This window comes from Oncorhynchus tshawytscha, linkage group LG09 (assembly GCF_018296145.1).
Source record: "Oncorhynchus tshawytscha isolate Ot180627B linkage group LG09, Otsh_v2.0, whole genome shotgun sequence".
In the NCBI taxonomy this organism is placed as follows: domain Eukaryota; kingdom Metazoa; phylum Chordata; class Actinopteri; order Salmoniformes; family Salmonidae; genus Oncorhynchus; species Oncorhynchus tshawytscha.
In genome coordinates, this window is record NC_056437.1 from 71,898,410 (window position 1) to 71,926,167 (window position 27,758).

General features: G+C 47.2%; 1 protein-coding gene across 1 annotated transcript in view; it reads right to left on the minus strand.

The window, feature by feature from the left end:
• Positions 1 to 3,827: 3,827 nt before the first annotated feature.
• Positions 3,828 to 27,758, minus strand: part of LOC112259182 (rho GTPase-activating protein 23) — a 41,018-nt gene continuing 17,087 nt past the window's right edge. The window contains 20 exon segments of the mRNA XM_042327376.1: positions 3,828 to 4,859; positions 5,070 to 5,101; positions 7,162 to 7,255; positions 7,612 to 7,653; positions 7,810 to 7,935; positions 8,156 to 8,245; positions 8,555 to 8,628; positions 8,769 to 8,847; positions 9,126 to 9,278; positions 9,502 to 9,620; positions 9,727 to 9,845; positions 9,962 to 10,023; positions 10,260 to 10,568; positions 11,338 to 11,475; positions 11,652 to 11,691; positions 11,810 to 11,921; positions 12,645 to 12,800; positions 22,731 to 22,905; positions 22,907 to 24,316; positions 26,061 to 26,115. Coding sequence (XP_042183310.1) covers positions 3,981 to 4,859; positions 5,070 to 5,101; positions 7,162 to 7,255; positions 7,612 to 7,653; positions 7,810 to 7,935; positions 8,156 to 8,245; positions 8,555 to 8,628; positions 8,769 to 8,847; positions 9,126 to 9,278; positions 9,502 to 9,620; positions 9,727 to 9,845; positions 9,962 to 10,023; positions 10,260 to 10,568; positions 11,338 to 11,475; positions 11,652 to 11,691; positions 11,810 to 11,921; positions 12,645 to 12,800; positions 22,731 to 22,905; positions 22,907 to 24,316; positions 26,061 to 26,115 — 4,264 coding nt within the window. The 3' untranslated portion in view covers positions 3,828 to 3,980.

Here is a 27,758-nt window from a genome sequence, read left to right on the forward strand (position 1 = left end):
TATGGGTAATGTAGTTCCAAGATTCATCCGTGATGGAAAAAAAATACAGCATTTTTTATTGTGGTGCAGGATGCATTGGGTGGATGCCAATCAGTGGTGTCACAAACCTGGTTCCACTTTTTTTGTTTGTGAATTCATTTTGTTCATGTGGACTGACATCCTTCCCAATTTCAATGAAATATCTGAAACTGTTGCCTGGAATGACACATGTCAGCAATGATCACAGAATACTATTGACATTAAACATTTCCAAAATTATCAAGCAACTGCAAAACATTTTTCAAACTTAATTCTGTTTATTTACATCATATAACCTTGCTTTGAAGCAAAATGCCATCAAATGAAATGGTTCCAGGTGGATAACCTTTAGACAGGACATTTTCTTATAAGATTGTTTACTCAAAGCAATTCAAAATGTACTTTACACAATATGTTACATATCAAGGCAATATGTACAAAATATTATCAGACATAATAACAAACTAGGTATATCACACTTCAAGAAATGGACAGCTAAACACACATTGAGTGTTGTCAGAGTTTTCTAAAAATGTTTTGTATTTCTTTTTGATGAAGGCATGAGCAGTTTGGTTCAGCTCTGTTAAGCTTAGCTGTATGTCTCCTATTGGCTGACAGTTTAAATGTATACAGTTAGTTCATCAAACAAAATCTAATGCAAATGAGTTGGTCCCATATTACCCTGTTCTAGGTATTGATTACCCTTACTTGGGGCTTGTTATGTGAACCATACAAAACACTGTCCACATGAAAGAACCACTGTGTGTGAGAAAAGCAGTTGAGAGCACCATACCTTCCCTCCCCTTGCAGCATCAGGTGTTCTGCTGTTTGTTAGTGCTTGTTAGATGCAAACCGACTGCATAGACAAGTCCTTGGCCAGACACAGTGTGCTTTTAATGGCCTCCCAGAGAGGCTGCTCGTATGTACGATACACGTCTTTGGGTCAGCGGATAAGATGTCAGCACAGCAACGAGAAGAGAATGGAATCAGTCTGGCTCATAACTAAATGTGAAGGTTGAGGCTTCTGGCGTTGAGAGTCTGGAATAATGAGGGTTAATGGGGAGGTGAGGACTGGCCATGGCACGGCAGCACAACAACACTCTAGAAATCAGGCACTTGTAGGGCAACTCTTGAGGTAAGACAAGACTAACTAAAAGTCAATGACATTTTACGATGACAAAATTCCTGTCAGGCAAAGGGGGAAACCAAAGAATAACTCCCATATGACATTGGTCGAGGGACAGTTAATAAAGAGTATTTGGAAATGGAAACTCATCTTGGACCATGGCCAAGAGAATGGTATGTCAGTCTAGAAACACAGCAGACCCAAAAATGGATACTTATGGTAACCACATTTCTGCAATCAGTCATTTGTATCCAGGAATTCTGAAGCACCCCACTCACAGTGGTTATTCAATTGAGTCTAACCTTATGGAAATGTATTATATGACATGAAAAATCATGTGTAGATGGCTTAAAACTTGAAATATTCCTGATAATATAACAACTAAAATATAATTGACAGACTTTACAAAATGTAACTGTGTGTATACATGCAGGTTGCATTTATAATCCTTGACGTTTAACAGGGCATGTTGTCAATATTTCGCGCTTTCTCGGTCACCCATAAAATGAAAACAAATGTTTCCTCTGGTACACGTAGGCAGGTTTGGTCAAGCAAATTATTACCAACTAATACTTCATCCAATTGAAAAAGACAGTTATGATAGAGTTGATGCAAGGACAGTATGTGATCGTTCTTTGATAAGAGAGCTGAGATGCATACACACATTATTTTGACTTAAATTAGGTTATGGTAGATAAAGCCCTGTTTGCTGCCAAATCAGATAAGCATTGTCAGCATAAGGTAGATAGTAGTGTCAGTAAGGGGAGAGTCCATTGCTTTCTTCAAATGCGGAAATGGATGCTAATCCAGCCATGAAACGGAGAGGCATTTCAACGGCCACAATTTTGACTGGAGAATGTTAATGTTGGATGAGTTATTCTATTTTTGCTAAATGAGAGAATGTATTTCTGCATAGTACTGTGAGTCACAGAGAAAGGCCGTCTACGAGGAAACAAGGAACAGGCTTTAAGTCAGGTTCAGGATTTTTCTTTTTTGTTCGTTTTAAAAACAGGTACATCCGAGAAGTCAAAACACAATAAAAAGTACTTATTCTTTTCATACAAAAAATATATATATATATATATATAATATTTACTGTATATAAAACAAAAAAAATTATATATTAAGGGAAACATTTCAAGTAACATCTTGAAGGAAATCATGGTGCACCTGTGTGCACTTATGTAAACCATAAAACAATAAAAAAAATAAAGATAATGTAATATATATATTTACAAGGTTAACTTAACAAGGCTTTTTACAAATGTTACAAAATAGTTCAACACACAAACACCTGCACACTCAAACATACTCACGAGTATTGTCAGGCAAACACACATATGTACAGACAGACAAACTTTAACGAAGACAGTGTGTGTGTGTGTGTGTGTGTGTGTGTGTGTGTGTGTGTGTGTGTGTGTGAGAGAGAGAGAGAGTTATGTTATTTCTGTGTGTTGGCAACTAGTTGAGTGTTAGAGCCAGTTGTTCTGTGGTCATCATAGTAACAGAATATTAAGGAAGACTGATATAGAAGTCAGTGCTGGGGCCAAAGGTTAGACAGAGTTCTCCCTTAAAACTCACATTCCAATACTGCTTGTAGTCTTCTTATAGTGTATGTGCTGATCTCTCAGCTAGTGTGTGTGTGTTTGTGTCTGTATGTGTGTGTGAGTGTGAAAGACAGAGAGAGAGAGCTCACAGTCCTGTTGAAAGTTTCACTCTGTGAGGAACCCTGGGTAGGCTTGGTTTGGCATGCTCTTCCCTGTGCATTGGGAGAGGACAACCCACTTCCTGTGTCAGACAGGAAGCAACCGAGAGGACAGGAAGGATCCTATTATTCAGTAACACACCGTCTGTCTGCTGCCTGCATGAGGGAGAGTTCTTGGCTTTAATATCAACTGTGATGAGGTCTGTCTGTCTGTGCGTCTGCTGCCCCATTGCAATTTTGCATTATTTTATTTTATTTTTAAAACACACAAAAGAAATAAGCTTTGGCAAATACTGGAATGCCCCTTGCCATGCAAATGGAGTAGACTGGAGGCCGGAAACTGTTCTCAGACCTGTCACAAGACCCCTTGTGTCTGTCTGTGGCTCTGCTGTCCACTACCCACTGCCATCATGCAACTGACTCAGGGTCAGTACTATCTGACCCTCTAACACAGCAGCCCTGGCTCAGCAGCTCAGGGGAGGGAGAATTTGAGAGGGAGGCCAGGGGCCTTGTAACTTACAGGCCTATGAGTCTTTGTCCATACTTACAGGTACTGATGGAACCTGGAGGCTGGTGCTCGGCGTGTGACGGGGGGATTCTGGCCCAGGGGAAGAGGGTGTCTTGGGTCAAGCTCCTGGTGGTCGAGGGGTGATCCCTGTGGTTTGCCCTGGTTGGAAGTGGCCAGCGACATGGGGAACTTGTTGGTGGCTAGCGCAGGCCTCTTGTCGCCTGACTCGGTAGGTGAGACCACCACAGTGTGTCTTCTCCAGGCCCGTCTCTTCCTCCTCGTCTCCGGGGAGAGTGGCTTCCTCAGCCCCACGATGCGCAGGTCATCAGCCGAGCCCAGCAGGCGTGCACGCACCTGGTCAGCCAGAGACCCTCGCCCCTGACCCTGCCCTGTCCCGCTGGGGGTGAAAGAGGCAGCCTCGCTGGGGGGCAGGGCTTCTTTTGGCCGGGGTGGACGTAGGCTCTCCTGGCTGCTCCCTGAGGAAGGGTTGGTCCTGGATCGGTTCCTCTGGGCCCCTGGTGCCCCAGCTCCCTCCTCTCCTGAAGGCCCAGGGAGGTCCAGAGAATGAGCCTTGGTCTTCCCTCTGTCCTTTAGCTTCTTCCTGGCCAGCGTGTCACACTGGATCAGCTTGTGGGAGTTGAAGGAGGGCCGGGGGTGTAGTCTGTGGGTGGTGGAGGAGGAGGAGGAGGAGGGGGTGGTGGATCGCGCCCCACCCTCGCTCCTCTCCCCAGGGTCCTGAGTATGTGTGGAGGGGGTGGGGGTGGGGGTGGGGGTGGTGTGCTGGGTCGTAGGGGAGACAGGGTGGGGTTTGTAGTGTGTGTAGAGGAAGCTTCGTTGTGCTGCTGTGGGGGCTGTGTGGGGGTTGGGGGTGTGAGGGTGGGTGTAATAGATGCAGTGGGGTGTTTCTCAGGTCTCTCCTGGGTAAGGGAGCGTGAGGCAAATCCGCTCTCATTGTCCGTCTCGCTCACTAGCTCGCTGCGCTCGTCGTCAGCTTCATCGCACCGGCCCTCAGACGCCAGGCTCCGCCCCAGTGTGGAAAGGGTGGAGTAACCGGAGACGATAGAGCGAGCATCCTCTGGCCCCCGCCACACCCTGCCCTTCACCTCTGCTGTCACCACCTCTTCCTCAGAGAGCAGCATCACCGTCTGCCCTGCTTTCTCTTTCTCACTACCGCATGGCATGCTGTGAACTATCACCTCCTCTACCTTCTCTTTCACTCTCTCTACTACAGACTCTTCTTCTTCCTCCTCCTCATCTTCCTCCTCCTCTTCCTCTGCTCGTGGGGCGGTGTCTGTTCCTGCCACCACCAGCCCCGCCTCTTCTCCCTCCTCCGCCCCCAGGTGGCTGGCTTTGATTGGCTCGTGCTCTGAGTCGTCGTCTGTGCTGCTGCCCACGAGGCGGCCGTTGTGGCGATTCCTGCGCTTGCGTCCGGTGACGGCGGACATGATGGACAGGGTCAGAAAGTCCTTGGCAGTGAGGTCTCGCTTTGACCCCCACGAGCCCTGAGGCAAAACAAAGTCACATAGGTCAAAGGTCGGAGGATTTACACAACCTCAACCATAACTAGATGGTGTGAAGAAAAATGTTGTTACTTGCTTCAGCTCTTTGAATGTTTTTTTTTGTGGTGGTGAAGAAGATTGTTTTGTGTCTGTGAAGCTGCCCTGTGTGATATGAGTGGCCAGAACAGTATAGTAGGCTATCTGAGGCCTTACCTTAGATTTAGCTGAGTCACTGTTGGTTGAGTCTAAGAGAGGACAAAGAGAGAGGGTCAGAGGGGAAGGTACACTGTAAAGCTGGTCTGTGTTACATGGGAGGAGAGGAGGAGCGTGAATGGCTGTGATGGGGGGGCACAGAGCTGCTGCTCAGAAAACAAATCTTTCTGCTATATCTAGCTAGCTAGAGCTTTAAAAACACACCATTTTGACACTGTTATAACACAGGAAATATTAGGGACTGCTCTAATGCAACACCAATCCAATTAGGAGAGAGTTGTGAATCCTCTGTGCCCACCCTCTACCCGTCACCTTCCCCTGGGGAACAGAACCATACAGACACTGGTCACACACCATTAACACACAGAACAACATGTCATCACTAACCACTGATTGTCATGGAGTTGATCAAACTGACTGGTATGTGACAAGGGTTGTTGGAGAGAGGGGCGAGGGTGGGGAAAAACAACAGCATTAAGGAATCACAGGAGGGAAGGCAGAAAACAAGGTTGAGTAAAGGGTTTTTCAATCACCACACACACACTCACGCCCTTGCTCTCACTCACTAGCTCTCACTCCCACTCACTAGTTCTCACTCCCACTCACACTCACTAGCTCTCACTCACTAGCTCTCACTCACTAGCTCTCACTCACACTCTCACTCACTAGCTCACATGGTCTCCCTCACATGGTCGCGATCACACGGTCTCGCTCACTCACTCACACTCACTAGCTCTCACTCACACTCACTATCGCTCACTCACTAGCTCTCACTTTCATTCACTCACACTCACTAGCTCTCACTCACACTCACTAGCTCTCACTCACACGCACTAGCTCTCACTCACACGCACTAGCTCTCACTCACACGCACTAGCTCTCACTCACACGCACTAGCTCTCACTCACACGCACTAGCTCTCACTCACACGCACTAGCTCTCACTCACTAGTTCTCACTCACAAGATCTCACTCACTAGCTCTCACTAGCACTCACTCACAATAGCTCACACTCACTAGCTCTCGCTCTCACTTACACATGCTCACTCACACTCGCTCACTCACACGCTCTCACTAAAATGGTCTCACTCATACATGCCCTCACTCAAAATACACACACAGTCTTGTATAACTAACCTTGTGGGGAGACAATTCAGTCCCATTCGAAATCCTATTTTCCATAACCCTAACCTTAACCCTAGCTCCTAAACTTAATTCTAACCTTAACCCTAAACCCCATTTGACCTTGCGGGGACCAACAAAATGTCCCAGTTGGCCAAATATTTTGTTTGTTTACTATTTACTATTCTTTGTTTGTTTACCACACACACACACACACACACACACACACACACACACACACACACACACACTAAAACCCCAGAGTAGCACACGAGAGGGCCTATACAGAATGAGTGGAGCAGGTGAGGTAGACAGGACAGACAGATGGAGAGATCACTATAGAGGGGCTTTCTCTCTCAGTGACAGAGAACACAAAGTCATTAATCCATTAGTCAGACTGGGTGACAGTACAGGGTCATCCTCACACACAACTCCTGCCTTAGTCAGACGGACACTGAGAGGAAGCCGAGAGCAACTTCCTCTGAAGATGGTGACACATACCAAACACACCCACCCACTTTTTTACTAACAAAACACCATCACACCCAAACTCACTATTTCTCACGCACACAAACACAAACACACACAGGAATTGGCAGGGGAAGTCCCATCCTACCGCAGTGGCTGCTCCACAGGCTCAGCTAAGAGAGGGATGCAGCGATGTAGAAGAGACAGTGAAGGATGAGTAATAAAGAAGAAAAGAAAACCAGGTGAGAGGAAAGAAGCACACAGTCTAGTGATCAAATCAGGAAGGAGAGAAACTCGGCAAGGGCAAATCATTTCAAATGTATGTCATGCCTATTTCCTGATTGTATGGGATTGGTTCAACTGTGTGGCTGTCAATGATTGTTGACAGTCACTGATTGGCCAGTTCGGCCACAGTGTGAACCGTGATTGGTCTGCACAGGCTGTCAGTAGCTCAGTGCAGGTTGTGATTGGATGCATTTGAGCAGTGGTGGGCGGTCCCTCACCTGACGCCTCCCCTAGCAGAGCGGTCCTGCCGATGTTGGAGAGCAAGTGGTCGATATTGGGGGCAGGCACCAGGTCCTTCGTGTCTACAGGAGTCTGAAGGGTAGAAAGGCATTGAGTCATAAACAACACATGAACACTGGATTTAAGTCCTGCATCAGAATCAGTGACTGTGTCCCAAATGGCACCCTATTCTCCATATAATGCGCTATTTTTTTCACGGCCCATAGGGCTCTGGTAAAAAAAAGTAGTGCACTACGAAGGGAATAGGGTGCAATATGAGACGAGGGCAATGACGCATAGGTAAGATGTACGGTATCATAGCACATCCCCAGGATTCTACTTGGGCTGTTTACTGGAGCAGATGACACTGTGAGCTCCAACATGACCGTGTGAACTGAACAGCCGTCCCCACATAGTTTCCACAGTTTGCAGAGTAAGTCCCACTGTACCTTCTCATCCTTGTCCAGGTCCTCACTGAAAAACCAGAGATACTGTGGGAGGAAACAGAGAGAGAGAGAGAGGAGGCAGAGAGAAAGAAGATATCTGTGAGAAGATATTCCGACAGGGTAGCGCCAGCTCATTGGAGGAGAGCTAACATGAAGCCAGTAAACCGGTTTGTCATTGGTTGGGATTAGAGGCTCACTCACGTGTTGGATGAGCGTCTCGACTATCTTGTAGCGGTCAGGCATGTGAGTCACCATGTCTGTCATGTTGTCTTCAGACGTCCGCACCAGCGTGGGCCCGAACACCAGGGCCAAGTTACGAGGTTCCATCTACACGCACAGAAACAATACACCTCCTTATAAATCAGTCTCCCTGAATCATCTGTTACTGTGGCGAACACGCGTTTAACACATCTGAACTGTGACTCTGTAAAAAGTAGGGCACTTTACATAGGGAATGAAGTGCCATTGGGTCCGGGACAAACGCTGGGCACTATATAGGGAATAGGGTGCCATTTAGGACACAAGCCTATAATAATAGTATCCAGACCTTGTTTTTCTCACAGTGGTCAGCTACCGTCTTCAGATGGCCAACCAGGAACTTGAGAGTGTGGTAGTAATGGTCTGGTAAGTCACGGATCTAACACAGAGAGAGAGAGGAGAGAGAAGAGAGAAGAGAGAAGAGAGAAGAGAAGAGAGAGAGAAGAGAGAGAGAAGAGAGAGAAAGAGAAAGAGAGAGAAAGAGAAAGGGAAAGAGAAAGGGAAAGAGAGAGAGAGAGAGAAAGAGAAAGAAAGAGAAAGAAAGAGAGAGAGAAAGAGAGAAAGAGAAAGAGAGAGAGAGAGGTCAACACTTCTGAGTATCCTGTGTAATCTGTCAGCCCTTGAACAGATCATCCTTCCAGGGAAAGACTATACCGGATATGCAAATGTTCAGACAACGTTCACATACCAGTTTCTTCATGGTCTTTAGCCGGTCCCCGGCATTCTCCATCCGGTTAGCGTCGATGAAGTCATTGTACTTATCTGTGAGGATGAGAGTAATATGAATAGTTACAGTACATTGAAATAAAAAGTTACATTCAACTGTAACTGTTAAAAGGAGGATGAAGGAGAGTTTATTCCTGCCTTCTACTGGCGTCTCATCTAACGAAACGGGGACTCACCGTCAGTGAAGAGGGGCTCCGGAAGTTTCCTGAAGAAAGACTTGAGCAAGCTGCTGATCACGTTCAGGTCCTGCCATTTCTGTGAAGCGGTAAGAACAGGGAGAGAGAGGTCAAAGGCAATACTAAAGGGCCAACCGTCAGAGACACGGTTGGATAGAATAGTTGGTCATGTCATCCTTTCCCTTTGCTGAACACTTGTAAACCCCACTGATGCTGTTTAACACCATCCCACAGATGACTAGATATACTGTGTCTATCTAATCCAGTCATGGATTACTGTGCCTATTGCTTACTGTACGTTAGGTTGTGTGTGTGTGTGTGTGCCCGTGCGTGCGACTGGGGTCCTGCTCTGCTCACCTCCTCTGCAGGGTTGATGTCCGACCCCTTGTTGAGCTGGTCCTGAAGGCTGGACACCACTGCGTTGTTCCCTGGGACCCTGTAGATGCCGGTGTACTCCAGACCCATGTCCTCCACCAGCCCACAGCAGATCTCCACAATCATAGGGATGAACTGGGAGGACAGACAGACAGGAGAGGGGAGGGTCAGACAGGAGTGGACCCACATACCTTACCAGCACACAGATACATCATAGTAAACAGTAGACACACACTGACCCATACATGTCCATACGCCATGCATTTTCAGTAAATACTTTCACAGGGCATATAAACACGCACAGAATGATACATTTACAGAATATGATCCGATTAGAGGACGGGAGGCTCTGGCTGACCTTGTTGTTGGCGGCTGGCTGGCAGTCTTCTAGCCGCACTCCAAAAGCCTTGGGCCCTGACTTCTTGGACTTCTTCATGATGTTGATCCCCCATGGCGACTTAGGGGGGCTGCTCTCATCTGGGGACAGACAGAGGGACAGCGAATCAGACAGACAGACAGACAGACAGAGTCAGAACAAACATCCATCTGGAATGACCACTGCTGGTTGGTTCCTGCCTCTGACCTTTGCCCTCAGGTTTGGGTGAGCGCGGCGCCCCGGCAGCGTTCTCCATCTTGGCCAGCAGGAAGGAAGGCTTGGCACGGGACACCCTGGGAGAGGAGTCCGGCTTGTTGCCTGTTGGACTGGAGGCAGGGGGAGACAGAGAGAAGACTGTTACAAACTGACTCTGCCAGGCAGGACAAGCAAGATGGATGTACCAAACACTACTGCTGTATAGTGACAGGCATGTGTCCTTCACCTCTGTTTCCTGTAGTCATTGAGCTTCTTACTGATCAGAGCCTGTCTTGAGAATCCCAGCTCCTGAGACAGACAAACACACGGTCCACTCCCTCATCAATACAGCCTTACACTGTAGCAACACCAGTGAAGAAAGGTGACATGTGCAACAATGTTACAGGAGATCTAGAAATAGAATGCAGTGTGTGACTTAAGATATGAGGGTTGTAGAGTCCGAGTTGAGAGGTCAGAGGGTTCTAGGTTCAGAGTTGAGAGGGGAAAGGTCAGTTGAGAGGTGAGAGTGGTGCCCTCTGACCCACCTCATTGTCGGTCTTGCTGTTCTCGCTGATGACCTTGATCCAGTCCAGCATGTCCTCTCTGTCCTCGGCCTGCAGCAGGTACTCACAAAAGTCCTGAGTGGTCAGACGCAGCGCGTGCTTGCGCTTGGTCTCGCTGTACGCTATGTCCACCAGGCAGCCCCGGATGCTGATTGGCTGCTCCTCGTCGGCATCGCCTCCCAGAGTGGCGCCCCGCAGGACCGCCTCCCTCTTGTCCTTGTAAAGGAAGAGCGAATGGGAGCGCAACACTGAGAAGACCCGCCTCCACGGACGCATGCCGCTGCCCACCTTCTGTAACACACAACGGAACGGAGACAGAGAGGACAGAGAGAGAAGAAATGGAGTGAGAGACAGAGAGAAGAAATGGATTGAGAGACAGAGAGAAGAAATGGAGTGAGAGACAGAAAGGACAGTGAAAGAAGAAATGAAGTGAGAGACAGAAAGGACAGTGAAAGAAAAAATGGAGTGAGAGACAGAAAGGAAAGTGAGAGAAGAAATGGAGTGAGAGAAGAAATGGAGTGAGAGAAGGAATGGAGTGAGAGACAGAAAGGACAGTGAGAGAAGAAATGGAGTGAGAGAGAGAGAGAAGAAATGGAGTGAGAGACAGAAAGGACAGAGAGAGAAGAAATAGAGTGAGAGACAGAAAGGACAGTGAAAGAAAAAATGGAGTGAGAGACAGAAAGGACAGTGAGAGAAGAAATGGAGTGAGAGAAGAAATGGAGTGAGACAGAAAGGACAGTGAGAGAAGAAATGGAGTGAGAGACAGAGAGAGAAGAAATGGAGTGAGAGACAGAGAGGACAGAGAGAGAAGAAATGGAGTGAGAGACAGAAGAAAGGAGTGAGAGACAGAGAGAAGAAATGGAGTGAGAGACAGAGGACAGAGAGAGAAGAAATGGAGTGAGAGACAGAAGAAAGGGAGTGAGAGACAGAGAGAAGAAATGGAGTGAGAGACAGAGAGGACAGAGAGAGAAGAAATGGAGTGAGAGACAGAGAGAGAAGAAATGGCTCAGGTCCTATTCCTCTACTCGTTCTTTCTTTCTCTCTCCTCCCTCTCTCTCACCTTGCCCTTCTCCGTAAGGATCTGTTTGTAGTGCAGCCATCCCTCTCTCCATATGTCACTGTAGCTGATACTGCCCAGCTCCGAGGTGGAGTGGCGTTTGGAGCGCACCTCCTCCGCTGCCCCCAGACTGTCCAGAGACTAACACACACACACACACACACACACACGACAGGTTTTTAGGATAAACACACCTAAAAATGAATGGTTTCAGACACACTCTCCTAGCTGCCAGAAATGGAAGGTCCTCTGCAATCTGCAGTGTGGTCACGTGTAGGATACAGCCAACTATTATTGTGAAACAGGGAAAAACTCACCCCATCAGTGAAGAAACTCTTCACTCTCTTTGGCAGCCTCCTATGGAGAATAAAAATGACTACTGTAAGATTTACTACGAAATGAATTGATCATATGATTCAGATGAATCCCTCCTAATCGATTCCCACGTCTCCCCCCCCGGTGATCCATTACTCACGAGAAGACGCGGCCCTCCTCTCTGAAGGTGTTGAGTCCCTCGTCACATGACTTGGAGCGCTCCGTGGTGATGGCTAGAAGATAGGAGGAACGGCGACTGGATTTAATACTGCCTGCTCAGTGGGAGACGGAGCGAGTGAGAGAGAGAGGGAAAGAAAGAGAAGAAAGTAGATGTAATGGTAGTCAGAGGATGTTAATAAAGGAGTTTGGGGTTAGCAGACGTGGGAGGGTGGTTGACAGAGAGGTGGAGGGTGGTTGGGTGCGGTGGCTGGGGTGAGGTAGTGGGTGAAGAGGTGGGCTGGCAGGATGGAGTCAGGTTAGGTTAGGTCTTCTCAGGTCACTTCGCTCACTACTGTCATGCAAAGGGAGTCTGTCTGCGTGTCAGACTGGACTAAAGCTGGGTGTACGAAGACCACTGGACTTCATGCTCTAGTCTATAAAGAGGAAATGTGGACCCTATTGGTACAAAACACACTTTCTCCAAAAAGGTAGAGAGTAACCCCATTCACTTCAATGACGCACATGCATCTGCCTAGGCACCCGAGGAGTGACTACATTTGCTTTAGGGCGCGCATGCATCTTACCAGGCACAAAGAAGTACACAAGACCTACTTACTGGAGGCCATTATACCTCCTCGCCATGGAAAAATTGTCAATCAACTCATGCAGAGAAACAAAGGAGCATCCTGTGTACAGTAAGCCATTCTCTCCATAGATGTGGAGGTGGCATGTTTGCTAGCATGGTACCAGACACTGCAAAGAGGTGTGCTGGGTTCTGGTATGGCTGCATGCAGGGGGGTCGGTCCGGGGTAGTCCGGCTCAAGGGGGGCACTCACTGTAGTCGTGTGAGAAGAGCCTGGTTAGAGGGAAGGTGAAGGTGGGGGAGGCGGGGCTGGTGACGATGGTGGGAGCTGAGCTCATGCCGCTGGACACCACAGAGGAGGCGGGCACGTGGCGGGCACGGAGGTCAGCGCTGGGGCTCGTCGGCTCATCTGTATGGAGGGGGGTTAGGGAAGGATAGAGGGAGGAGGAGAGAGAAGCATGGAGGAGAGGGAAGGGAAAGGGCAGAGGGCAGAATCAAGGGTGAGAGGACGAGAGGGAGGAGAAGAGGGAAGGATAGAGGGAGGAGGAGGGGGAAGGATAGAGTGGAGGAGAGGGAAGGAAAGAGGGAGGACGAGAGAGAATAGAGGGAGGAGGAGAGGGAAGCATGGAGGAGAGGGAAGGGAAAGGGCAGAGGGCAGAATCAAGGGTGAGAGGACGAGAGGGAGGAGAAGAGGGAAGGATAGAGGGAGGAGGAGAGGGAAGGATAGAGGGAGGAGGAGAGGGCAGGAAAAGGGCAGAGGGCAGAATCAAGGGTGAGAGGACAAGAGGGAGGAGAAGAGGGAAGGATAGAGGGAGGAGAGGGAAGGATAGAGGGGGGAGGAGAGGGAAGCATGGAGGAGAGGGAAGGGAAAGGGCAGAATCAAGGGTGAGAGGACAAGAGGGAGGAGAAGAGGGAAGGATAGAGGGGGGATGGGAGAGCGGTGAGGTACCACCACAGGGTCACTATAAAGGACAGAGATACTGTTTTCACACGGAATGTTCACGTTCTCTGAGAACCATTGACACGACACATTACTTACGTACTTCACTTTCTTTGTCCTCCCAACACGTAAATACAATGCACACAGATTATAACATGTGTTCTATGAAGCATCCTCAAAGAGAGAGTGGAAGAAAATACTCAGAAAAGACTAAAGACTAAGACTAAACTGCAATGTAGAACTTCAATAACGTAACTGTAAACGAGCAATACTACAGCTCTATTGTGTAAAAAAAAAACACACACACACAATAATAATAATAAGGTGGAAAGTAAAACGGCATAAAGAGAGACTAAACCAACGCCCTAATGGTGTACCTGTGTCTGCTGCCCCCATGAGAAGAGTTCTTCAAATAGAAACGGAAAAGGCTTTGGTACCATGTAATAACGCTCGGTTTCAGTTCTTTATCAACTAGCGTGTTGGGAAGTATGTGTAAGGGTGTGTGTGATTCCTTGTGTTGGTTTTTATGCTCTACACACACACAAAAGGAAACTATGTATTGCTTGCAGTGATAATGTCTTAGCTGTCATTTCAAGGTTGAATGGCAGAAATACACGAAACAACCATAAGTAATATATCCCAGATCAGGGTTGGGGAGTAATGGATTACATATAACGTGTTACATATAACTGATTACAACAACAAAAAACGAACTGTAATCTGTTACGTTACCAGCAAAAATATTGTAATCGGATTACAGAGTCCTTTGAAAAACTAGATGATTACTTATAGGATTCCTTTTAAATTCAGAAAGGATGTTACCGAAAAAAAATCTTTGACACCTTTCTGTTCTCAAAGACATTGAAATCAGCGTTAAAAAAAAGGAGCAGGTTTACGTTTGTTCCACCTGAGCGAGTCTGACCACAAGTCAGAGACCACTGTGATGACCACGCCAAATGTGTTTGATGGATCGCGGGTAAAGAGCAGGAATAGGCCTCGGTAGGTTTACAGTCCAAGCTATGTCTTCCAATGGTGCGACTGCATGTCAGCATCCAAAGATTCTACATCCTACTTGAATAAAGGCTTGGAGGCGAGGACGACAGCAACGGGGTAGCCTGCGGGCGACACGGACATCACTTAGAACTGATATCTACATAGATAACGCATTGATGTGACACACACTGCCGCTCGAGCTATTTGTTTCTTACGGATTGTCGTCGTTGTAGGTGACTGTGTATTTTGACCCAATAATGGTTGAATGTAAGAGGTTCAAGCTGCCAATCACGTATTGTTTTTGTGACTGGTGGACAGTCAGTTGCTCTTGCAACAGCTGCATGGTGCAGATCCCAGCATTTGGAATAACAGTTTGAGAGACTTCCTCCCTTCTAAACTCCCCCGTGGTATTGTGCTCCACATACTGTCAAAAACAAGCTTAATTTAAGAAGACCACGAGTGGGGCTTTTGTGTCTCAATCTAATTCGTCCTGGTAAAAAAAACAAATCCACGGGCCTAAACGGACACATGCTCAAACTTGCAGACTTTTGATAGGCTTAACACAGCTACAAATGATTCTTCTCTCTCGGTCCTCAAATGATTATAAACAGAGTAGGCTAATAAGTCCTTTGTTTTTGCGTCATGCTCAGGTAAAACTGTTTGGCTAATCTATATTTCCAAGTCCAATTCTTGAAGATCAAGGGGTATTGAATGAATTGGAATGACTGGAAATCTGACAGACTTTTATTTTATTTTAAATGTCACGATATAGCCTTATCGTATTACAGGGGTGTGTGCTTAGTCCCCTCCTGTACTCCTTGTACACCCACCACGGCCAGTCCACGCACCACTCCAACAACATCATCCAGTTTGCTGACGACACGACGGTGGTATGCCTGATCACCGGTGACGATGAGACAGCCTACAGGGAGGAGATCAGTGACCTGACAGTGTGGTGCCGGGATAACAACCTCTCCCTCAACGTCACTGAGACCAAGGAGCTGATCGTGGACTACAGGAAATGGGGGTCTGAGTAGGCCCCCCATCCACATCGACGGGGCTGCAATGGAGCAGGATCAGAGGTTAAAGTTCCTCGGGATCCAAATCACTAAGGACTTAAAATTATCCACACACATCCCCCTCAGGAGATTGAAATAGTTTGGCATGGGGCCCTGAAATTCAAGTTCTACAGCTTCTTGACAGGCTGCGTCATTGCTTGGTATGCCAACAGCATAGCGCTAAAGAGGGTGGTGCGGACAGCCCTGTACATCCCTGGGCCTGAGTTCCCTACCATCCAGGACCTCTATATCAGGCGGTGTGAAAGGAAGGCCCGGGAAATCGTTAAAGACTCCAGCCACCCATGTCACAGACTGTTCTCTCTGCTTCCGCACGGCAAGAGGTACCGTTGCATCAAGTCTGACACTAACAGGCTCCTGAACAGCTCATTTTCAAAGACTGCTAAATAGACCCTTGTATATATGTTTTTGCACTCTCTATGCACACTCATAGAACTCTACACAATCACACACACTGACGTTCCACAACGCACATACCATGCACACACATTTATACTGACTTTACACACACACGCACATATAATCTTCATTTACGCTGCTGCTGCTGTTTATCATATATCCTGATGCCTACTCACCTTACCCTTATATAATATATATATATATATATTAGAGGTCGACTGATTAATCGGAATGGCCGATTAATTAGGGCCGATTTCAAGTTTTCATGACAATCGGAAATCAGTATTTTTGGGCGCTGATTTGCCGATTTGTTTTATATACCTTCATTTAACTAGGCAAGTCAGTTAAGAACACATTCTTATTTTCAATGACGGCCTAGGAACGGTGGGTTAACTGCCTCGTTCAGGGGCAGAACGACAGATTTTCACCTTGTCAGCTTGAGGGAGACTGCCTGTTACGCGAATGCAGTAAGCCAAGGTAAGTTGCTAGCTAGCATTAAACTTATCTTATAAAAACAATCATTCAATCATAATCACTAGTTAACGACACATGGTTGATGATATTACTAGATATTATCTAGAGTGTCCTGCGTTGCATATAATCTGACTGAGCATACAAGTATCTAAGTATCTAACTGAGCGGTGGTAGGCAGAAGCAGGCTCGCAAACATTCATTCAACATTCATTTGCCAGCAGCTCTTCTTTGTGCATCAAGCATTGCCCTGTTTATGACTTCAAGCCTATCAACTCCCGAGATAAGGCTGGTGTAACCGAAGTGAAATGGCTAGCTAGTTAGCGTGCGCTAAATAGAGGGATGGAAGCTATACTGTTACACTGACAATACTAAAGTGCCTATAAGAACATCCAATAGTCAAATGGTATAGAGGGAAATAGTCCTATAATTCCTATAATAACTACAACCTAAAACTTCTTACCTGGGAATATTGAAGACTCATGTTAAAATGAACCACCAGCTTTCATATGTTCTCATGTTCTGAGCAAGGAACTTAAACGTTAGCTTTTTTACATGGCACATATTGAACTTTTACTTTCTTCTCCAACACTTTGTTTTTGCATTATTTAAACCAAATTGAACATGTTTCATTATTTATTTGATGCTAAACTGATTTTATTGATGTATTATATTAAGTTAAAATAAGTGTTCATTCAGTATTGTTGTAATTGTCATTGTCATTGTCATAAATCGTCCGATTAATCGGTATCGGCTTTTTTGGTCCTCCAATAATCGGTATCGGCGTTGAAAAATCATAATCGGTCGACCTCTAATATATATACACACCTCTATCAATCCAGTATGCCTGCACATTGTAAATATGGTTTTGGAACTGACCCTGTATATAGCTACTGACCCTGGAAGTTGCAGGCTGGAACTGACCGAGTATATAGCTACTGATCCTGGAACTGACACTGTATAAAGCTACTGACCCTGGAACTGACCCTGTATATAGCTACTGATCCTGGAACTGACCCTGTATATATAGCTACTGACCATGTATATAGCTACTGACCCTGGAACTGACACTGTATATAGCTTCTTACTTTCTCGTGTTCTTATCTATGATTTTTTTTCTTGTTTGTTTTTGTTGTACCTTGTGATCTTTTGCACTAATTATTGATTACTGCATTGTTGGGTTTATAGCTCACAAGAAAGGCATTTCACTGTTGTGCGCGTGACATCAAAATGTGAATCTTATCTGTATCAAAGTACAAAGCAATGGGTTAAAAGAGGCCTACATACACCATAAAGTAAAATGCAACATCCATGTATGGCCAGCTATGTAAACTCTAAAGTTGGTTTATCCTGCAATAGATGTCGTTTAATTGGTAATATTCATTTTTGTCTTCTGCTAATGCGTCTTAAGTAGTCTAAAAGTAACTGAAAGTAATCAGATTGTTACAGAGTTTGGGTGATCCGAAAGTTACATTACTGATTACAATTGTGGACAGATAACGAGTTAACTAACGCATGTCATTTAGAAAAAAAAAATCTAATCAAATGTATTGTTCACATACACATGGTTAGCAGATGTCAATGCGAGTGCAGCAAAATGCTTGTGCTTCTAGTTCCGACAGTGCAGTAATATCTAACAAGTAATATAACCTAACAATTTCACAACAACTACCTTTTACACACAAGTGTAAAGGAATGAATACGAATATGTACATAAAAATATATGAACGAATGATTCCCGAACGGCATAGGCAAGATGCAGCAGATGATATAGAGTACACTATATACATATGAGATGAGTAATGGAGGGTATGAAAACATTATATAAAGTGGCATTGTTTAAAGTGGCTAGTGATACATTACATCAAGATGGCAAGATGCAGTAGATGGTATAGAGTACAGTATATACATATGAGATGAGTAATGTAGGGTATGAAAACATTATATGAAGTATATGAAGTAACCTACCCAACCTTGTCCAAGATAACCACGCAACGTTCATTTCAACCAGTCTAAAACACACACAAGGGGATGTGAAACCAGCCAGCCACAACACACTTTCTGACTGACACAGAGGATTATGGACCAGACTAGTGTTTGCATGTAGAGAGGGAAGGGTAAGGTTTTGCCCATGTTTAACTTTTGTAGCTTCAGGTCCTAATGCTGGCCTCACTAATAACCACGGCTGCTGTGCCTGTCTGAATACCTTCACTAAACAGCAGAGGGCAGCAGATCTTCAGTCTCAAATGGAAGCAATGGCTCAAAACCGACTTGGCTCTCAACTCGAAACCAGCCCCTATAGGCTTAACATGAACTTTTGAAACTTAATGGTGTGCTTTCTTGTATTGTTATACAAGGTGCTCAAAACATAACTTGTCATGCAAGACTCGTCCCTCTCTCCCCCATGTTTCTTCTCTGACCAAACATACTTCTCCACAGACATCATTTATCTCCCCTTTATTCCTATCTGCTTCCACTTTCACTGTCTTCCACCTGCTCCCTTCTGTTTCTCGACATCTCCCTCACCCCTCCTCTTCGCTCTGTATCAGTCCGTTTCTCGTCTCGGTGCTAGGGCCAGCCCAACAGAGGCAATAGGAGAAGGGGCAGAGGCGGAAACATTCCCAATCTGGGATGTGGAATCTGCCTGTTTACAGCCGAGCCCAGAAATAGCCGCTCTCGCTGCCTGTGGGTTTAACAAGGGCCATCATTAACAGAACCAGAACAGCAGAGCCAGTAGAGAGAGGAGCCCTGGGTGGGAGCCACCACAATACTGGCCTTAGAATGGAGCAGGGCTCTATAATACCACAGCATACTCCTACAGCCTACTACCACTTCTCTATAGGAGATGCCATGACCTCACCCGCTCACACAGAGACACAGACAGAGGGTGAAGGAGAGATTTCTTCTTTGAGAGCATAGGCCATGTTTTGGCCAGCTCAGTGTGTGTGTGTGTGTGTGTGTGTGTGTGTGTGTGTGTGTGTGTGTATGTATGTATGTATGTGTGTGTGTGTGTTGTGTGGAGGGTAGTGGCTCTGTGTGTCTGTTGTGGGGAGGGTATAGTGGTACACAAAGGCAGCATTGAGGGCGGTGGGCACAGAGTGCAATGCCTGAGGCTGGCAGTGTGACAGAGACAGTCTGGACCCCTACTGTACTGTGCCTCACAGGGGGTTCCACTACCACCAGGCCTCCTGTCCTATCATCTACAATACTGGGTTCCCCAAAAAAGGAGGCTCAGGGGGTACAGTATAACCTGCCATCCTAATGAGACCCAGTCCTAGGATTTACAGTAAAAATGCTCCAATAATGTAATTCCTTTCATTGGTTTTGTTACCGCAAGCTACCAACACTATTCAAAAGGAGACTACAGTGAGTGAAAGCACCATATAGAGAACGCTAAGTCAAACTAACGATACTAGAGGGCAAGAGAATTCAACCACCGTCCTGGACAGCACAGACTCTGTGCTTTTGTGTGTCCGTCTACTACACGGCCTCTTCATCTACAGTCAAGCCTATTAAATCATGCTCCCAAACAACCAGATCACAGATCCTATCAGGGAGAGGGACAAAAATGGAGAGATCGAGAAACAGCAAGAGAGAAGTTTTAAGTTTCAGTCTTTGGTCTTGAAACGTGCCTCAGCTTGCCGCCCTGTCTGCCTAGTTTCGGTACATTTTTGCTCTGAGCAGGAGGGAAGAGAAGGAGCAAGAAGTTTCTCCGTTTTCTGGTTCTCTTCCCTATTAAATCATTTCATTTATATGTCTCCCTCTCTCTCTAGGTTCCGTCACAGCTTGGCCCAACATTGAGGGCATCTATCGATCTCCCCATTTCAAACGTAGGTACAAGTTTCCGTCGCAGCTCATTTGAATATGATTTGCACTTTGCTGACCTAGGTTGTTGTCCTGACCAACTGAGGGAGTAGCCTACCTTGCCTAGAGAAAGTCTACCCCCCCCCCTTAGATTTTGTCACATTTTATTGTGTTACAAAGTGGATTTCATTGTCATTTTTGTCAACGATCGACACAAAATACTCTAAAGTCAAAGATGAATGAATAATAAAACACTAGTGTGACTTGATTAGTTAAGTATTCACGCCCCTGAGTCAATACATGATAGAAGCACATTTGGCAGGCGATTACAGCGGTCTTGTAGGAGCTTTGCACACCTGGATTGTGCCACATTTGCCCATTATCCTTTTTTTTTTAAATCTTCAAGCTCTGTCAAGGTGTTGGGGATCATGGTTAGACAGCAATTTTCAAGTCTTGCCATAGATTTTTAAAGCAGATTTAAGTCAAAACTGTAACTTGGTCACTCTTTGCCCCGAAGTCAAGCATATCCATACCATGATGCAGACACCACCATGCTTGAAAATAAGGAGGCAGTAAACTCAGTGATGTTTTGGACCAAACATAAGGATTTGTATTTAGGCCAAAAAGTCTATTCCTTTGCCGTGTAGTTTTTGCAATATTACTTTCATGCCTTATCGCATATATAAGCAATATTTTCATTCTGTATGTTTGTATTCTTCTTTTCACCCTGTCATTTAGGTCAGTAATTGTGGAGTCACTATAATATTGTTGACCCATCTTCAGTTTTCTCCCATCAAAGCCATTGAACTCTGTAACTGTTTTAAAATCACCATCGGCCTCATGGTAACATCCCTAAGCAGTTTCATTCCTGTCCTGTAGCTCAGTTCAGAAGGACGACTGTATGTTTGATGTGTCTAATTATTAACTTGACCATGCTTAAAGATATATTCAATGTCTGATTTGTTATTGTTACACATCCACCAATCACTGCCCTTCTTTGTGAGGCTTTAGAAAAGCTCCCTGGTCTTTGTAGTTCAATCTGTGCTTGAAATGCAATACTTGACTGAGGGATAATACATACATATGTGGTATGTATGGGGGACAGAGGAAGGGTTGGTCACTCAATCATGTCAACCTCTATTATTTCACACAGTGAGTCCATGTAGCTTATGTGATTTGTTAAGAGACATTTTACTCCTGAACTCATTTAGGCTTGCTTAAACAAAGGGGCTAGATACTTAGGCAACGATTATATTTTAGTTATTTCATTTTTATTAATTTGTTAAAATTGGCTAAATGTTCTTTTCACTTTGACAATATGGAGTATTTTGTGTAGATCAATGACAAAAAAACAAGACAATTAAATCGATTTCAATCCCACTGTGTAAATGCAACAAAATGTGAAAAATGTTCAAGGGGGTGTAGACTTCCTATAGGTACTGCATGTGGCCCTGGCCTGGTCCTGCCTTAGCTGTGGTTGGTTGGTTTGCCTGTGGTTTGACCGTAGGGCTGGAGGCTTATGGTCTGTTGATTAGTACTGTACATGTTGGAGTAGTTGGCTATTTAGTGAGGCTCTGATATGTTCATCATGTGTTCTTTCAGCAGCAGAGCAGAGGCAACAAGCTGAGACATGACCAGATCCCTCCTGTTCTGTTCTCACAAACACATACACACACACGGTACATACATACATACGCACATACAAATGTGTGATGACAGTAGAACACACACGTAGTACGCAAATACACAAACGTTCAAACAGTTACAAAGCCCAGAGGGTCACCTCAGTAGATCCAGGCATAATGCCAAAAGTTATGGTTATTATTAGATTTTCAACCAATTCATATATACTATTATTCAATGTTTTTGTCATTTAGCAGACGCTCTTATCCGGAGCGACTTACAGGAGCAATTAGGGTTACGTGCCTTGCTCAAGGGCACATCGGCATATTTTTTTACAGAGTCGGCTGGGGGACTCAAACCAGCAACCTTTTGGTTACTGGCCCAACGCTCTTAACCGCTAGGCTACCTGTTGCCCGACTTGGCTGGAACTAAAAGGGAATTCATGGCAGTGACGTAGTGAGAGAAAGATATTCTCCCTGTTGTGAAAGCAGACAGACTGACAGATAGGTGGACAGACAGACGTACTCTGATCACAGACACACGCTAGTGAGACATAGAGCCAGCTTCCACCTCATCTCGGTCTGAGAGACTGGGTGAGGAGGAGGAGGAGGAGGGGGGGGGGTAGTGAAGTCCCGTAAATTATGATTCAATCAAACACTACTAATACCGTCTGCGGGAAGTGCCAGTATTACCCAACACAAACAAAGACACAGACTGGAGACAGAGTAAGGAGAAGCCCGGAGCCTGGCCACACAGGCAGAGACCGACAGAGGAAATGAAGGGCACAGAGAGAAGGGTTCTATTCTCTAAATACTGGCCAAGTCATAGTCTACGTCCTCCCATCTTTCTGGTCAATCTGGTAAGCTTCTTGTTTGTTTTTACAAACAGTTAGTTTCCAGTAAGTTCCAGTAAGATCAATCAGGAGGAATATGTTTGTGTCATAAACAGAAGTGGGAGTGATGAGGTCTGCAAGTTACATGGAGGGGTAGGGAGAGGAAGAGGAGGAGGTGTGTGGGGTGGTAGAGGTGCTTACCTATAAAGGGAATGGAGGCCATTGCGTCATCCTCTACAGACAGGGGGGCCAGGTTGCCATTGGTACGGTGCGGGGCACCATCTCCTGAGGGGCGAGGGGCGGGGGCAGCATTGTGGGGGTCAGGGGGAAACACAGGGGTTCCGTGCCGTCTACAGGCAGGGTGTAGTGGGGGTGGCGCATGGCGTGGGTGCTCCTTCGCCCCGTGGGGGTTTCTGTCTCAGTTTGACCTCCTGGGTCTGAGCTACCAACTCCACCTGGCCTTCCACTGCCCCTCTCTCATGGTTGGTGGGGAGGTAGGCCTTGTCAAGGGGCTCAGGGGTGGTGGAGGCCAGGGGGGATGGAACTGAGGGGACAACACCCTCAGGGGGGCAGGTTTTGGGGGTGGGGGCCCAGCTGAGGTGGGGGCCAAGGTAGGAGGGGTCCCTGAAGGAGGGTTGCTGCATGATACGGCCTGTCTTGCGGTTGAAGGAGGGGCTGTAGCTGCGGTAACCTACTGGCTGGTCATCCAGGCTCTGTCCGGTGGGCAGACGTCTGCTCTGGGGGGCTGGCTGTTGGGGCTGGGGCTGGGGCTGGGTATGTGAGTGGGACTGTGATTGGGTTTTGTGGTGCGGCTGTGCTAGACGGCCCGTAGAGGGGGCCGTCGCAACACCGTAATGGTTCCCCTGCCTCTGATAGGCCTCAGTCCTGGGTGCTTGCTGTGAGGCCTGCTGCAGCCAGGCGGGCCTCTCGAAACGGGGTGACCCCAGCATCTCCAGCGAGTGACCATTGCGGTCGTACTGTACCAGCAGGTTCTCCGACCGGGCTCTGTTGCCGTAGGAGGAGTGGTGACTCTGGTCCCGGGCCCCCTCCCAGTCTCTGTAGGTCCAAGAAGGGTCCCCGTGGGGGCCGGGGCCTGACTGTTGCAGTAGCATCAGGGTGTCCTGGGAGGCGCTGTGGGGCCAGCCACCCGGACCCCGTCGGTGGTGCCCGGGGCCTGTCTCACACAGCCTGTCCTGAGAATAGCTGCGGTGGCGTTGGTGCATGCTGCCACTGCGGCCCTGGCGCTGCTCAGCAGCTTGGCTGTAGTACCACTCAGACAGGGCCTGTTGGCAGTGATGGCTGCGGCTGGGGCTGGGCTGGAGAGGGCTGGCCCAGGCCTGGCTGCCCTTCCGGGGCTGAGAGGAGGCGGTGGTGGCGGTGGCATTGTGGTTGACGTAGTGGACACGCAGAGGGCTGCTGAGGGGCCCTCCTGAGGAGGAAGATGAGGAGTAGGAGCGGCCCCTGGTCTGTCCCGTAGGCTGCTGCCCGGTCACACCGCACTGGATCTCCTCCACCCTGTGGGGGGGGCTACTGTGTCCGCCCAACCCCTCCTGCCAGCTGGCCGGGCTGCCCACGGTGGAGCGGTTGTCCAGCGGGGACAAAGGACTGGCGGAGCCTGCCCAGCGGCTCCAGTTGTCCAGCTGGTTCTGGCCCATGAGGGCCAGGGCCCCAGAGGGAGGCTGGGACTTGGCGCGGGGAGTGTAGCAGAGGGGCGGGGGTACCGGAAGGTTCCGGGCTCCCCCTGTGTAAGGCTCGTTGCCCCTCAGGTAGGCATCCTGGGAGTATGCCTGTAGTGGGAGACAGAGAGGCAGAGAGGTGAGACACAAACAGGAGGAGTTCAGGTGACGAACAGAGGTCAGAGGGGAAGGAAGGAGCGATACAATTGCTTTGACAGTCACAGGTTTGACCGGCACAGCATTCAAAAGCTCCTTGTTAACTTTGATGTTACACAACAAGCGACGTCTAGAATCATCTGTGTTCATCCTCCTACCACCGCAGTCTGCTCAGCCATGGTGACTGTTAGGGGCCCCAACTCAGCCTCCAACACAAACACAGCTACTAGTTAGCTGCAGGCACTAGTACGCGCCTTGAGCAAGAGCCACAACACAGCAACCGTCTGCATCCACACAGACACAGAGCAATGTTCCAAATATACCGCTACAACAAAAAACACTGACTTAAAACAACAACAAATCTGGATCTATCAAAACAAGCACAAAATCTTACTGTTACGGCGAGCTTGATCCAATACGCCCGCAACAACACCACACGTCTAAAGTATCGCTCAGCGTTCAGCCCCTCAAGCTACAGCCGCAACACCGATTAAGAAACTACAAAGCTACAGACTTAAAACCACTTTGCCCAAAATTAATTTATATCAAAAGGCAACACTTAAAGATGAAGTGTTCAGGCTTTACCTCAGAGAGCAGGGCAGGCCCACACTCAGTCTGGCAGTGTCTCTCAGGCTCAATACTGGCTTCAAGTCACTCACAGAGGAAGAGGAGAGGAGGGGAACTCTGTTTGCTTCCCACAGACACTAACACTCCCGTTGCTACGATTTACCGCGCTCTCCCTCTCTCTCCTTCTTTCTCGAGGTTATGTCTCGACTTCTTCTTTAGACTCCTTTTTTTTTTGTCTCTCTCGCTGTTCTTTCTTGCCATCGGTCGAACTTTCTTCTTCGTTCAGTATGCTGTCCTCAGACAAGCCCTTCCAAACTCTCTCTCTCACACTCTCTCTCTCTCTCTCTCTCTCTCTCTCTCTCTCTCTCTCTCTCTCTCTCTCTCCCTCTCTCTCTCCTGGGAGGGTGGAAGGGGGCATCTCTCTCTCTCTCTCTCTCTCTCTCTCTCTCTCTCTCTCTCTCTCCCTGTGGGAGGGTGGAAGGGGGCATGGCTAGAGCTGGTGATGTCACCACTGGAATGCAACCGATGCCCGTGGTGCGTTGAGGGGTGGAGTGAGAGGAGAGAAGGGTGGAGGCGTGGAGGGGTGGGGGAGTGGTAGTGGGGTTGAAGGAGGGCAGTATTAGGAAGAGGAAAGACGTGGTGCTTGGTGGGTAGGGGGTTGTGTGTGTGAAGCCCAGGTCGGGCGCCCAGGTCTGGGAGGTTGTGTCAGCGTTGTGCCCCTGGGTTGCTCCTCCTGGTCCAGAGGAGAGGCGGTGACATGCTCTGCATGTCTGGTCATGTGAGTAAGTGGTGGAGCAATTTATGGACCGAGGCAAAATGTGTGTGCGTGTGCGTGTGCATGTGTAGGTAGCCGCTTTTCATGTGGCGCTTCGACAGAACTTTGGATAATAGCTTGAATGAATGTGTGTTGTAATCTAAGGACAGACTAGAAAGCATCTGCGTCACAGCCTAGCTAGTTCCTGAGAGCTGAGAATGTCAACTCAAAGCAATGGAATGACGATATCCAAGATGTTCTCTCTCTGTAGTATTAGTGTTCTTAAATCAACGAACTTATCAATGAATTTGTCAGGTATTCATTTCTGAGTATTTCTATTAGGGTGTAGTGTGGTTGAAATATCATACTCACACTTACCAGCTGCAGCACGTCTTCACCTTTTGGCATTATAGAGACCTCCAACACACTCTCACTGTGGAGGGAACGAGAAGAAAGGAGAGAGGAACAAGAAAGAGAGGGCAAAGAGAGGGGGAACCGAAGAGAGGGGAGAGAAGGAGGGAGGAAGGGGAGAAGGGGAAAAGGAACATAGATGGAAAGGTCGGAAAAACAATATAATTCCACATTTTTTCCAAACTCTATCATGTTACAGTAAGAGAAGACTTTCCCCCTGTTGTGACGAAGGGTTTTGTTTTGCTGTGAGAGGGGTTGATCAGCAACCATGTCACAGGAGACCCTGTTGACGATGACCCTGGTGACTCTACTGCTCTCAGTGGATGTGTTCTGGACACTCAATGCTCCAGGCTATTCTCTTCAAGAGGAAGTGCTCACACAAGTCGAGGAAGTGCTCACACAAGTCGAGGACGACTTACACAACTGAACATGTTCCACATTCCAGAATCATGCTATACATACATAAAAATGCAAAGTAAACGACACGAGACATGTCTCGTACATAAACGACACATACAGTGCATTCGGAAAGCACTCAGACCCCTTGACTTTTTCCACATTATGTTAAGTTACAGCCTTATTCTAAAAATAATTAAATAAATGATTTCCCTCGTCAATCTACACACAATATCTCAAAGACAAAGCAAAAACAGGTTTTTCGAAGTTTTTGCAAATGTATATATTTTTTTCTACAGAAATCCCTGATTTACATAAGTATTCAGACTGCTATGAGACTTGAAATTGAGCTCAGGTGCATCCTGTTTCCATTGAGCTCAGGTGCATCCTGTTTCCATTGAGCTCAGGTGCATCCTGTTTCCATTGAGCTCAGGTGCATCCTGTTTCCATTGAGCTCAGGTGCATCCTGTTTCCATTGAACTCCGGTACATCCTGTTTCCATTGAGCTCAGGTGCATCCTGTTTCCATTGAACTCAGGTACATCCTGTTTCTACAACTTGATTGGAGTCCACCTGTGGTGAATTCTGTTGATTGGACATGATTTGGAAAGGGACACACCTGTCAATATAAAGGTCCTACAGTCGACAGTGCATGTCAGAGCAAAAACCAAGCCAGGAGGTGGAAGGAATTGTCCGTAGAGCTCCGAGACAGGATTGTGTCGAGGCACAGATCTGGTGAAGGGTACCAAAAAATGTCTGCCGTGGCCACCACCAAGACTCTTCTTAGAGCTGGCCGTCCAGCCAAACTGAGCAATCCGGGGAGAAGGGCCTTGCAAGGTCAGAAGGGCCTTGGTCTGCCAGAACTCCAGAGTTCCTCTGTGGAGATGGGAGAACCATCCAGAAGGACAACCATCTCTGCAGCACTCCACCAATCAGGCATTTAGGGTAGAATGGCTAGACGGAAGACACTCCTCAATAAAAGGCTCATGACAGCCCGCTTGGAGTTTGTCAAAAGGCACCTAAAGGACTCTCAGACCATGAGAAACAAGATCCTCTGGTCTGATGAACCAAGATGAAAAACTCTTTGGTCTGAATGCCAAGCATCACCTCTGGAGGAAACCTGGCACCATCCCCACGGTGAAGCATGGTGGTGGCAGCATCAAGCTGTGGGGGTGTTTTTCAGCTGCAGGGACTGGGAGACTAGTCAGGATCAAAGGAAAGATGAACGGAGGAAAGTACAGAGAGATCCTTGATGAAAACCTGCTCCAGA